Source organism: Cervus elaphus, chromosome 20 (assembly GCF_910594005.1).
Source record: "Cervus elaphus chromosome 20, mCerEla1.1, whole genome shotgun sequence".
NCBI lineage: Eukaryota > Metazoa > Chordata > Mammalia > Artiodactyla > Cervidae > Cervus > Cervus elaphus.
Genome location: NC_057834.1, coordinates 124,760,178 through 124,774,428, shown reverse-complemented (window position 1 = coordinate 124,774,428; position 14,251 = coordinate 124,760,178). Strand labels below are relative to the sequence as shown.

Genomic DNA, 14,251 nt, shown 5'->3' with positions numbered 1-14,251 from the left:
CCGGTGGCCCCTGACAGCCTCTGCCCTTTTAAACTCTTTCCTCAATTCCTGGCTTCCCTGGTCTCCTTTCTTCTGAGCCAAACTGGTTCGTTCTCTTTTTTAAGTTTTTATTTTGAAACAATCACAAACATGTTGAAAGTATAATTCTAAAAAAATTCTTTTTTTCCAGAACTATTTAAGAGCAAATTGCCAACCCCATGAACCATCAGCCCTGAATTCTCCAGGGTATGCTGCTTTTATCCAAGGCTACGTCAGGCCTCTCTGGTCGGGCTCTAACTCTCCATGTAGGGTCCACCCGATGGTGGGGGGAGGCCCTCCTTAAACCACTAGGGTGTGGCCCCCAACCAGGCCACCCTGTTAGCTCTTGAACACGAGGGATCCTCTGGAGTCAAACGTCTCTTTTCATGGGAGCTGGAAGTGCGTCAGAATCCCGGCCTGATTCACCACAATGCCACCTCCCTGCCATCAGCATGGCCATGGCAACATGGCACAGATCCTGTGCCCTCATACACACTCAACCACACAGCCTTCCTCCCTTCTTCCCGTCGGCATGTTCTGAGTGAAGCCCAAGAGGCTGGCTTCCATTATTCCTATGCTGCGTTAATGCCTCCCTGGGCTGTGGTTTCCTCATTGGCAAAGTCAGGAATTTGGATCAACTGATTTCTAGGGACCCTTTAGAAATAATGAGAACAGTGGACTTTGATTAAGTACTTACTATGCACCAAGCACTGTCAATTCTTTACATGTGGCATCTTAGTTAAGCCTCATACGAACTCTTTGAGACGTAATTGCTGTTACCGTCTTCATCCTGCAGATGAGGAAGCTGAGGCACAGAGCAATTACCTAACTCACTTATGATCAACTGCTCGCTGTGACAGAGCCAGGGGTCCCACGCAGGGGGTCTGGCTCCAGCGCTCACACTCTACCACAGCGTGCTTGCAGAAGGGGGAGACACCAGCTGACTCCTTACTGGAAGAGGCCGCCATGTAAGTAAACACTGATCATTCATGGCAGACTAAGAGGTCCAACACTATGCTGGGTACCTTATGTACAAACATCATTTCCTTTAAGTCGCAGCTTTGCTCAACAGGTACTATTATTACTCCCATTTTTCAGATGAGAAACCTGAGCCATAGAGATGTTATGTGATTTTCTAATCAGTGGCAGAACCAGGATTTGAACCCAGGTCTGGCTGATGCCAAAGTTATGCTTTTGTCACCATGTTCTGCTCAACTGAGATACAGGGCTCTGCTCAGAGGGTGGGACTGAAAGATGCCACTCATCCCCTTTGATTGGCAGTACAGTGGGAGGGGGTGGGCCAGACCCTGGACAGCTGATTCTATTTAACATTCACGGTGGCACAGAGAAGTACCTCCACTTCCAGGGAGGCACTGAAGAGCATGATTGAAGATACCCAGGTGGGCAGGCACAGGTGGCAGGATGTGGCCTCTGGAGGGTATCCCAGAGGCTGGGCCTTCCCCACTGTGGGTAGCAAGGAGCAGCTGATGCTTCTGGGGGACAGACCACAGCAGGGACCCCTCCTCCAAGAGACTCCGGACCAACTCTGTCTTAATTTTCCTAAGCTCCTCATTTTTCTGGCAGGTCCTAGAGATTTGATATGTCTATTGGCCCCCTCATCTCCTCACCTGTATGTGTCCAGGCAAGCACTATACAACACCCAACTCTGGGCTCCAAGAGGAAATTTTTCCCAACAGACATCTTATCTCAGGCTGGGGCACACTGTCAAGGGCTTCTGCCCAGGCAGGGGCACCCTGCAGATGAGCTCGGCTTAGATTTCCTGACCTTTAGAGAAGGCAGCTTCTCTGAGGGAGGGACAAGGACTTGCAGCAGCCTGCATAGGCCCTTCCCTCAGACCTCTCCCTGTAAACTGTCTCTGAGCAACATCTTCCTCAAGTATTGAGTGCAGAGCTGAAACAGCTCATTGACTGACAAGAGCTGGAAAGATCCCGCACATCACGTCACGAGAGCCAGAGATGGTTGACCCAAGCCACACGGCAACCATTCACGCTACAGATGAGAAAGCCAGGCTCACAAAGAGCAAAGGCCTACCCAAGGCCTCAGCGCTAGTAAAGGCAGAGTCAGGATGCAGCCCCCAGGCCCAGACTCAAGACCCCAGCCCTTTCCCACATCCTCCAATTACCAAGGGAAAGAGTGCAATCCAGAGAGAAAAGATGATTTGCCCAAAGTCTCCAGCTCCAGGACTCACCCCACTTACCTCCCTCCTTGTTGGAGGCCTCATTTCAAACAATGCCCAAAGATGGAAAAGGTAAAATTTCCTATGATTTGCAGATAATAAAATTCAGGTGGACCCATGCTCAACCCCAGTGTCAGACTTTCCATCTGCCCAACCCATGTGTCATTTTTCTTTTTTGATTTCATTTTCACTGTCCACAGATTAGTCTCCAACTCTCACCTTCCTGATATGCTGTTCACACACAGCCGTTAGAGATACCGCCTGGCTTACACCTTCAGCAGCTCTCTAGTGCCTCAGGAGAAAGGCCACTGGAGCCCAGGGAAGATCATAGCCATGCTGGAGAGGGAAGGAAGTGGGAGGAAAGGAAGATGGAAGGAAGGAAAGAACAGTGAAGGGGGAAGGAAGCAAGGAAGGCAGCAGCCCCTTTGCTAAGCACTTCCTACATGCCATAATAAAGAGCCCATAAAATCTTACATTTAGTTCTCACTAAGGAGCCTGCTTTAGGGACTAGCCAGTAATTGCCAGAGGTGGGCCTAGAATCTCATTGTGTCTTAGGCCAATGCCCAAAGATTTCTCAGACTTTCTGGAACACCAACACTTTCCACTGTGCTCCTCTGAGCCCAGAAGTTCAGGGAAGTGCCCTCGGAGCCCCAGGGACCTATGGGGGAGGCGGCAGGGTGACCTTCTCTGAAGAGTTATTTGGAAGAAAGACTTCTGTGCCTAAAACATACTTAAAAACAACCCTACTAGTCGTCTGTTATTAAAGATGGTAGGGAAACCGTCTTTATTTATGGTTCCCTTCCCTTTCCTTCTCTCTCTCGGCATAATAAACACACAAAGAAGAGAAGAGCAGGAGAGGAAACTGGCAATGCAGTTTTGGAGGCTGGAAAGAGATGGATGGCTGAACAAGACTTTGTAGACTCAACAGAACGGAATCTAAGTTGATAGAAGGTTATATGAGAATAAACTCGACTTATTCCACCGGGCCCCTCAAGGACTCTGGAGGTGCATACGGGGAGAACCAAGATAAGGAAAACTAGTGGAAAGCCCTGTTAGAAGCAGTCAGACCTCACCCCTTCCTCAACTCCAGCAGCCAGGAGATCACTCCTGAAAAAGCCTGGAGGTTTATTCTCTGCAAAGGGTGAGATGGACAGCCTTTGAGGGGGACTTCCAGGTGATGGCAGGACAGGGGAATCGCAAACAAATGAAGGGATGGGGTGAATGCATCACTGGAGGCTGAGATTCCCCTTCACCCTTCCTCCCAACTTTTTCCTTTCTGTGGCTCTCAGACTATGGGAAATGAACCCTGCCACCTTCAGGTGGGAGACTGGAGTCTTCACCCAAGAAGACACACATAGACTCTGCCACCGCAGCCTCCCCAGTAGAACAGCCTTGTCTCGGGGAAGCCTTGCTCTCCCACTCAGGTGCCCAGCCATCTTTGAGCCTCCGGCTCTTAACACGCGAAGACACCAGAGGTTATCAAATACCTGAGAGAAGAGACTAAACAAAGACAAGGGTGAAGGGAACATATTGGAAACAGAAATCAAGGGGAAAAGAGCACTAAAGACCAAACAACTAACATTAATAGCCTCCGAGAGGCCTGAAATCAGTCAAATAAGAATAGGATTCTTGGTGCAAATGAACTTATTTACACAATAGAGTCACAGATGTAGAAAACAAATGTATTGCTTCTAAGGTGGCAAAGAGGAAGAGGGATAAATTGGAAGACTGGGACAGACACATGCACATTCCTGTGTATAAAATAGATAACTAACAGGGACCTACTTATAGCACAGGGAACTCTTCTCCATACTCTGTAAAGACCTATATGGGAAACGAATCTAAAAAAGAGTGGATATATGTATACGTATAACTGATTCACTTTGCTGTATGGCAGAAACTAACACAACACTGCAAATCAATTATACTCCAATAAACATTAAAAAAAATAATTCAACTTAAAAAACAGGGAATATTTTAACTAACAAAAGTACATAAATGAAGATATTCTCAATAAAAAAGAATAGGATACTATTAATGTAAGCGGAACATGCAAGGAAAATTAAAAATGTGATAGCAGAAATGAGAACATGAATGGTTGGAAGACAAAATAGAGGTCCCCAGGAAGGAGAGCAAAAATATGAAGAGATGGGCATTCCGGCAGAGAGGTGTAGAAATTAGAGGAACGAGCCAGGATTTATTCAATGCCTGAATAACAGGAGTACCACAGAGAGGAGAGAGAAAACCAGAGGAGAGAAAATCCTCAAGGAAACCATTCAGGAAAGTTTCCTAAAGCAGAAGTCCCTGACTTGCCAGATTGAAAGCATCAGCGAGTGATGAAAACTGCTCCACACCGAGACCCATGCTTGAGAAGTCACCACTCTAAGGAGGAAGAGAAGACCCTTAGACAGTCGCAGAGGATGGAACAAGAATTAGGACCGATCTGGAATTCTTGAGAACAACCCAGAAGCTTGAGGATGAGGGAGCAACACTTTCAAAACTCTTAAGGAAAATGACTTCCAACACAGGAATTTGACACTTGAGTCAACTGAGGAACACAATAAAAACAATTCAGTCAATTCAATCATGCAAAGCATCGCAAAAGCTCACCTCTCACGGGCCCTTTCTCAAGAAGATTGGCTGAAGGATGGTCTCTGTGAAAATGAGGAAGTAAACCAGGAAAAAGGAAGATGTACAGCTATGAGGCGATCCAGCAAAGGAGGCAAGAGAATCTCTAGGGTGAGAGTTGAGGGAGCCCTGGGGTGGCAGCTGTGTTCCAGGCTGAGGGGGCAGCCTGTCCCGCAGGATCCCTCAGGGAGGGACTGTGTCCGCAAGATGATTTACAGAGGGCCCGATGCATCTGAACATCTTCAGGGGAGAGTTGTGAAGTGAGAATTTGGGGGTTGAATTAACAATAAATATATAGAAAACTGGGGCTCCCCTGGTAGTTCAGCTGGTGAAGAATCTGCCTACAATGCAGGAGACCTGGGTCTGATCCCCAGGTTGGCAATATCCCCTGGAGAAGGGCATGGCAACCCACTCCAGTATTCTTGCCTGGAGAATCCCCATGAACAGAGGAGCCCGGCAGGCTACAGGCCATAGGGTTTGCAAAAAGTTGGACATGTCTGAGCGACTAAGCACAGCACAGCATATGGAAAACTAATGAAGTTAACACACATACAACTTTTATTCCTAGAGAAAATAAAAGTTGTATAGGAAAGCAAAAGTACCATATAACATAGCTGTGAAGCATAAATGGTACGACTCTGATGAGAGGATAGGGGATGAGGGGTCACGTGTGGACTGGAGAAAGGCTCGTGAGTCACTAGCTAGCACCTAAAGCTGAAAAGCCCAAGAGTAGCAACCCAGGCACATTATTCAGAAATACAAAGGTCAACCAAGATAATCAACTAGAAGAGATGAAAGTTATTGCTTCTGGGGGTGGGGGTGGGGCAGGGCAGAAATTGTAGGGGAAAGAAGGGTACTATCGTCTTCCATAACAAAATTTATAGAGACGTTTGGCTTTTTCAACTCTGTGCATCTAAAATTTAGATAAAAATAAACACAGTGGCTAAGACTCAGCACTCCCAGTGCAGGGGGTCTGGGTTCGATCTCTGGTCAGGGAACTAGAACCCACATGCTCCAACTAACAGTTTATATGCCACGACAGAAGATCTCTCATGCCACAACTAAAACCTGGCACAGCCAAATAAATACATGAATAAAAATAAATTTTAAAAAATAAATTAAAAAAAAAAACTGAAAGAAAGAGGGAGAGGGTGTGCCACTGTTTGCTAAGAGGCTGCTTCCCCCACAGGAGAGAGGGGATCCCCCAGGACAGGGAGGAGGCAGGTGGAGACTCGGGCAGATGTGGTCCAGGCCCAGGGGATGCCGGGTTCTCAATGCAGCCGCCGGGGGCCATCGCATGCTGGGGTGGGGACTCCACTTCCCCACCCCCACCCCCTCAGCTGGGCCCCTTGCTGCCTTAGACCCTATAGCAACCAGAGGCCAAATCAGCTTGGATTCTCCTTTAAATTTTAATAGGATGCATTTAGGTCTTCCCTGACCATCCTCAAGACTCTGGGGACTCTGGCCTCAGCAGACTCAGACACTCAGTCTGCCCCTTGATCAATATGTCTTTTCTTTTCTATTTTTTTTTTTAAACTGTCAGTGACTTGGGTTTCACAGTGACATAATCAGTTTTGTCTAATGCCTGGAGTGAGTGTTCCCTGGGAAGTCCTTTGAGTGCTCAGTAGAAAGATGCTAGGCCAGCACGGAGAGTTGATCTAACTAGACTGCTTAACGTCTGAGATATCTATTTGGAGGATAATCTTTACAAAGGAATAACTTTCCCAAGAATCTAATTGGTTTCCTAGAAACAGACATTTCCTGTTTGTTTGTTTGTTTTTTCAAAACAGCCATTCCCAGATCTATTGTTGAGACTGTAGGTATCCAGGAACAGTGAGAAGAGGTCTGGATGGGGGCCGAGAGAACCCTCCCCTCTTCCCCCACCCAAACCATCAGTTCTGCCCGCAGTGCGCCAGCATCTGTCTCCCCCTGCCGGGCACCATTACTCTAGGAGAAGCACCCCCTTATCAGGACCCACGCCTTGCACCTCCTCTAGGACTCTGCCTGCACTCAGCCCCTTCTCTCTGGGCATCATCATCTGCCAAGCCCTCCCCCGCCCACCACTACTGTCAATCATTCCTAGCAGCACAAGCCTACTGAGGATCTCTCCTCGTAAATACCGCCTGCTCAGCTTCACACACGTGTCCAGGTCCCGCCCCTCACCTCCTTGTGTTTCCCTCCCTCCCTCCATAACCAGCCTCTTGGGCCAGGTTTACATGTGCCACCTTCAGAACTCCATCTCCCAAAAGAGCTCCCATCAAGGTCACCAGTGACCCTCATGTGGCTCTATCCCATGGACACTTGCCTGGCCTCCCTCTCCTTGGCCTTTAAATGGTCCTCAGCACAGCTGACCTTGAACTCCCTCTGCCCTTGTCTTCCAGGACTTCTCACTCTGCCGGGTCTCTTCTATTCTTTTGGCTTTTCCTTTTCAGACTCTTGAGCTTCATCTCTACCTGTCCTCTGGCATATCCCGGCTCCGTCCTGGATGCCTTATTCTTTTCTCTCCATCTCCCCAAGTGATCCGTCATCCGGTCACATCATCCTAAATAGCATCTATGCACTGAAAAATGTGCATATCTACATATATCTATGCATATCTCAAATGTATCTTTCCTGTCTTCTGAAGGCCAGGTTCAGATATCCAATTGCCACATGACTTCCTGAACACTTGGATGTCCGACTGCCATCTCAAAGTGAACACTGTCCACCAAGCTTTGGTCTCTCCTTCCCCAAACCTCATTCTTACTCTCCTTTCCACCCCTGCCCATCTCTGTAAATGGCAGCTTCAAATATCCTTGAGCCAGAAACCTGGCAGTCTTTCTCCATTCCAAGCTTCTCGTCCTCACCCTTTGTATTCAATTCACCAGACATCCTCTAGCTCCACCCCCATCTCCACCGCCATCTCCCTGGTCTGGGCCATTGAATGTCGCACCTGTACTTTGCAATATCCCACCCTCCTCTGCATCCACAAAAGCCCAGGTCATATTCCCTAGGAGAGATGGAACAACAGGGTTTGGGAGAAATAGAAAGAGAACAAAACCCAGTGTGGGCACATGTGATAGGAGCTGGACAACTTGCTCCTGGCCCACAGGGGCCACACTCAAAGCTGCATATCTACACTCCAGGGAGAAGCCTGAGAATTCAAGAGAGATCAAGGCACTGAGTCAGAAAGAAGACATGGCCCTGATAGCCTGGACTCACCCAGGAAGGACAGCAGCCTGTCTCCAGAGTTGGGTGCCCAGGACCACTCCTCTCTGGCCCCCAGGACACAAGGGATCTACTCAGATCAGGCACTGGCCAAAGAGCTGGTAACCCATGAGCCAGCCCTTTTTGGAATCCTGTTTCGTTTTTACCTGTAACACCTGCAGGGCAGGACAGCAAGCAGACAACCTTGGCTCCCAGCCCCAGGTACTTGCTCCATAGCCGAAGCCACCTGACTTCACCTTCCCAGGCCAAGTCTGACTTCAGGTTGGTGGGTTGGCCCTGACTCTGTCCTTCCTCCTTCCTGAGACCCAGAGCCTCCACTGCTCATGGATTCTAGGAGCTGCTGAGTTCAGGGACACAGCCCCTCACCTGAGGTCTCAGGTAAAGGGAGATTCCTTTAGTTAATAAACATTCACCAGCGCTGCCCTCATGCCAGTCACCATTTTCAGCACTGGGGATACAGCAATGAATAAAGCACGATTCCTGTCCTCTCACAGGATGCGTGTTCTGGAGGGGGAAACGGAAGAAACTAGTGACTGGGGAAAAATAAAGCGGGGAAGGGAAGCTGGATAAGAAATGCTGAAGGAGGGTACACAGGGGAGGATGACCTGGTAAGGCTTCTCTGAAGGGTGACTGAAGGAAGTGAGCGAGCTGTGGGATTCTGAAAAAAGTGTTCAAGGCAGAGGGCACAGCAAGTGCAAAGGCCCTAAGGTAGCAGCATGGCAGGCAGAGAGATCCTTGGCTGGAGCACAGGAAGCAAGGGGTAGGAACCTGCCAATGCAGGGGACACAGGTTCAGTCCCTGGTCTGGGAAGATTCCACATGCTCTGAGGCAACTCAGCCTGTTCGCCACAACTACTGAACCTGTACTCTAGAGCCCGTGAGCCGTAACAAGAGAGGCCACCACAGTGAGAAGCCTATGTACTGCAACTAGAGAGTAGCCCCTGCTTGCTATAACTAGTGAAAGCTCATGTGAAGACCAAGCTCAGTCAATAAATACATAAATAAAAAAATTTTTTAAAGACCTATTTAAAAGAAAAAGGAGAAGCAAGGGGTGGAGGGGCAGGCAGAGGTCAGGGAGGACCTGGGGCTAGCACACACAAGCTATTGGAGGGCTGTGGAGGGTGCGGAGTGGGAGTGGCAGGGTCTTGATGTTAAACGGGATCGCTCTGGCTGCTGGGTTAAGAATACATGATAGTGGGTGAGAATGGAAGGGAGATTCTAGCAGAAGACTGTGATGATCCAGATGAAACTCAGCAGTGGTCTGAGCTGGGACGTGGGAGAAATGGGCAGATTCTGGATACGGATTCACAGGGTGAGTTGACAGGATTTATTAATGGAGGTGAGACAGAGCTGTTTCGGGCCTAAGGATCTGGTTCCCAAGGTGGAAGGAGATGCTGTTGGTGGTAACTGTAGGGCTTGGTCAGCACATACTGAGTTTGAGGTGCCCTAGTCTTCCAGGCAGAGGTGCCCATGAGGCATCAGAAGCAAAGGTCTACAGTTCAGGAGTAAGGTCCTAGCTGGAGATTCAGATTTTGTGCTCTTGGTGCAGGGACGAAGTTTAGCCAAGGAGGCGGACAACACTGGCCAGGGAGACCACTCAAGGCCACAGGAAACTAGTCCGACTGACCAGGTGTATGAGTCACTAGGACACCCCAACTGCCGACTGACTCACCTTTCCTCTCTGCCTGTCCCGATCTCATATACCCTCTAGGCCTAGCCTACCTCCTCCAGGAAGCCCTCTCTGGCTACTCTGGGCCCAAGGGTCCCTGCCTGCTCTGAGCATCTGAACACTGACGGTCCACACCTCAGCACCAGGCCTTCTGCTACCCCTGAGCCAGCCTCCTTGAGAGCAGGATCACAGTTGACCCTCCTGGCTCTGGTTATCTTCTGGTACAGAGCACTCATAAGTTCTGTGACAACCCCAAACTTTCAAGTCCACATTTGCAAACTCTCCTGGAGGTGACACCAGCCCCCAAAGAACCGTAAATATTGAGGGGTCACCAGAAGCGAGGGTGGGAGGTACAGTGGGGGCCCAGATGGGACAGTGGGGCTGTGGGAGAAGGTGACCTGACTGGTGGCATTACATAACCCCATTCCCCCTACCAAAGTGCTGAAATTAGATGTGACAAGTGGAGAGAGTGTGGGTGATGTTCTTCACAGTGGACAGGGTAAGATTATCCTGGAGGGGATCAAAACGATGGACACAAAAATGAAAAAATACTCCAATACCCATTTGTGAGCACCATGAACTGTGCTAGTCTTTACACAGGGCAGCACAGGATCCCCCAGCAACCCACAAAGTATGTAATTATCCCCTTTTACAGATGGGAGGCAGAGCTGGAGAGGTGAGGGGATTGTCCCAGTGGAACTGGTTAGTGGGACAGCCACTCTGGGGCAGGGATGCCGGACCTGGCAAGACAGGGAGATTCTGAACAGAGCAGACAGGACTAACTGATGACCTGGATGGAATCGTGGGGGCGGGTTAGAGTGGAGACCCCTGGCCTGACTGCAGGAAGAGCAGAAGAGGACTCAGACGTGGCCTTCACCTCTCAGCTGAAGGTAGACCGTGTGGCAGAGACTCTGGGAGGCCACTGGAGCTGTGAACTAACTGGGCTGGGGACAGGCTCCTGCCAGCTGCCTTTTCGGGGCTCAGGCTTCCGGGGGAACAAGGGCAGCAGGGAGCTGCCTCGGGGAACCAGATTTCCAGTCTGGGGAATGTTGCCTCTCACGACAGAAGCAAACCCCTTTGTTCACACCAGCTGACATTCAGCCGCCTTTGGGACCCCACAGATGGTCCTTGAAGCTGCGGGGAGAAGGCTGTGACTGATCCACCAATCCTGGGGTGAAGTCTTACGTGGCCTTTGGAGGATCCGATGATGTGTGAACACAGAGACACACGGGGGCGCTCTAACCAAGTAGCAGAAGAGGAAACCCGCCAGTCCCCAGGTGGAAAGGCAGTGTTTTGAAAACCCGCTGGTCTAGTGTTTCTCAATTGGAGCAGTTACGGGAACTCTGGACAAGATATTTCTCCCCTCTGGGGACGCGTCCTTGCCACTGCAGGACGCTTGCCATCCCTGACTCCCCTCCCTATTGCTGTGACAACACAAGTCCCCAAGTTCAGTTTTCAAACACCCCTTCTCCTGGGAGACCCTGCAGGCCAGTACCGAAGGATGCCCTCCAGTGGCCTCGGGAGCTGGGCACTGCCTCCTCTCCCAGTGCTCCAGAGGAACCCGGCACCTCCCACTTTGGCCTTGTGAGTTGGGCACCTGCAAGTGCTGGAGGACTGTAGGCCCCAGTGACATTCCATACTCCTGGGGACACGGGTTCCTGGGGACCCTCCTCCCTGGGAGGCAGGTTTTCCTCCACGCCATTATCCCTCAGGACTGGGTAGGAAGAGGACTTCATTGGTTACACGGGGGACACAGACAAAGGACCCTGAGACAGACACCACGGGACCTGCGTACAGACGCCCACAGCCCAGGGAGTACACACGTGGTCACACAGGACACAGCTCGCACGACACGTCCACAGAGCCGGCCTGGAAGCAGGCACCCTGCTGGGAGCCCCGAGAGCCCCACAGCTGAGAGTTCTGAGACGTTTCAGTCATTAGGTTTACACACACAAAGCACCAAAAGTGAAAATCCAGGAGTGTTACTCTAAATGTTTACCAACTGGTGAGCCCTGGACCTGGCCAGTCCGAGAAGAGACCCAGAGACCGATGAGTGTGGTGCACAATCAACTCTGTAAACAGCCCAGCTGGCAGAGCCCATGGGACACCAGACCTGTCGCCGTGGCTGCTTAGGCAGGACAGAGGTGACTTCTGCAGAACATGCACCAAGGTAGATAGCAGTCTGCATAGGACCCAGGAGGGTCACTATCAACCCCAATGTGGGGTCTAGGAACCCAGCCAGCATCTGAGGCAAGAGGGGCTGGGGGAAAACCCAGACGGCTCCAGTCCCCAGCATACACCTGATGTCCCCCACCCCCCACCAAGGAGCCAATGTTCCTCAACAGAGGTGGACAGCAAGTCCCGCAACAATGGCACTTCCCGGAAGGCGGGAAGCCCAGGGCTCCTGTGGGCACAGCCTTGCCCGATGAGATGCTCACCACCTCTGAACACAGACCACCGTTCTGAACACAGAATGCAGGCACCACCCCCAGCCTGCGGGCAGGCGCGAGCGCTTACTGCATGGAGAGCAGACACTGCAAACCAAACATAATTCTTACCCTCCTTCGAAGATTTTGATCCTCGCCGGCTCCCCTCTCTTGGAGGCGGGAGCGTCCTCCTCCGGCTTCCCTCTCTTCTCCTCTTCTTTCTCCACTCTAGCTATCTCTTTCTGTCCTTCCGGGGAAACCAGCGAAGGGAGGCGAACCTGGCCCACCGCAGGAATGACAAAATCACGGCTGGTTAACACGTCGTCATGGAATGATGCCCACACTTCACCGTGGCTCACTTCATCCTCGCCCTACCCGGTGACAAGGTGCTACTAGCCCCACTTTACATAAGAAGAGAAACGAATCCTCAGAGGTGAAGTCAGAACCGGGACTCTCCCAGGCCTTTCTCAGGGGAAGACCAGGCCTTCCCACAAGAGCTGCGTTTCCTCTCTTTTTTCACACTAGTCTAGGGGCTTCTGGGTACAGGTCCTCATCGTGGTCTCCCGGGTCATGCCAACCTCAGAGGAGGCGTGTGAGGAATGCTGCATACAGAAATGAAGACTTCACCTTTGAAGATTAACTGGCCCAATTCTCCTTTATACATCAGAATGTCAAGGCCACACAGCAAGTCAAGGGCATTTCTAGGGGCAGAAAGCAGGTCTCCTGAAGGCCCTGACCCCACCCCACACTGTTGCCAGAGCTGGACATAGAGAGGCTGCGCTGTCCACTGATGAGCATGTGTCTGGGGGTGGTGAGCATTTTAGGGAACCCATTCTCTCCATGAGCTATAGGCCTTGGTGTTAAGAGCTGGCTGGATAACCTGTCCCCTAGATCCTCTGATGGTGGCAGGGGTGGGTGCACCTTTAATAGGGAGCAGTGATGCTGGGCTGGGGGCTGGAGGCTGGGGCAGGCAGTGATATTCTCATCCTACTTCATGCCATTTCATTAAGGTCAGGAGGAAATGCCCTGTTTATAGCCAGTAGGAGCAGCAACTGTGTCTCCTGGTGCTGGGACAACCTAAGGACTGAAGTCCCTGCTTCAGCCACTACACCTGATCCTACAAGGGGCTGAACAGAAAAGTAGCTGATTGGGAATCAAGGAATCTGAGTTCTAGCATCACGTAGGCCACTGCATGCTGAGCCAAACTTAGGTGGACTACTTCACCTCTCTGAGGCTCAGAGTCAAGATTAGACCATCTTAGAGATTCATTCTAGGGTCAATTTCAATGATTCAGTGACTCCTGACAATCTCTTCAGAATTGGAGATGGGGAGTGGAAACCAAGTGAGGGTATGGTCTGCCGCTTCGGCAGAAGATATCTGCTTTTATGCAATACTCATGGGTTTTCAGAGCATGCTGTTTTAACTTCAATCTCAGCCTGCCATCTGGGCCATCCATGGAATGACCAAGAGGCCTCCCTCAGGTTGATGGATGCCTTCTGTCTTACAACCAGCTGTGATGTCAGAGCCAAGCTGGAGGAGGCTGGTGTTGGTGGCATCAGACACTACCAGGAAACGTGGTTGGAATTGAGCAGGGGACCAGGGATCCACTTTAAGTTTTAAAGATAATAATGTGAGTAACTACAGATAGTGATTATCAAGTGCCAACGTGCCAACCACTGTTCTAAACACACCTTGCATATTTTAACTCATTTAATTATCTCTGCATTCCTATGAGCTAAGTATTTTCTATCTTATAGCTTATTATCTCTGTCTTACTGCTGAGGAAAGCAAGGCACAGAGAGGCTAAGTAACTGACCCAAAGTCAATTAGTAAGTGAGATCAGTTCAGTTCAGTCGCTCAGTCATGTCTGACTCTTTGTGACCCCATGAATCGCAGCACACCAGGCCTCCCTGTCCATCACCAACTCCCAGAGTTTACTCAAACTCATGTCCATCGAGTCGGTCATGCCATCCAAGTCATCTCATCCTCCGTCATTCCCTTCTCCTCCTGCCCCCAATCCCTCCCAGCATCAGGGTCTTTTCCAATGAGTCAACTCTTCGCATGAGGTGGCCAAAGTATTGGAGTTTCAGCTTCAGCATCAGTCCTT

At 50.4% G+C, this 14,251-nt stretch overlaps 1 protein-coding gene across 9 annotated transcripts in view; it reads right to left on the bottom strand.

The window, feature by feature from the left end:
- HIVEP3 (HIVEP zinc finger 3) overlaps positions 1 to 14,251 on the bottom strand; it is a 533,699-nt gene that overhangs the window by 36,466 nt on the left and 482,982 nt on the right. For all 9 annotated transcript variants that reach the window (XM_043877706.1, XM_043877708.1, XM_043877702.1 and 6 more), the window contains one exon: positions 12,277 to 12,422. In XM_043877706.1, the coding sequence (XP_043733641.1) occupies positions 12,277 to 12,422 (146 nt within the window). The remainder of the gene's footprint in view (positions 1 to 12,276; positions 12,423 to 14,251) is intronic.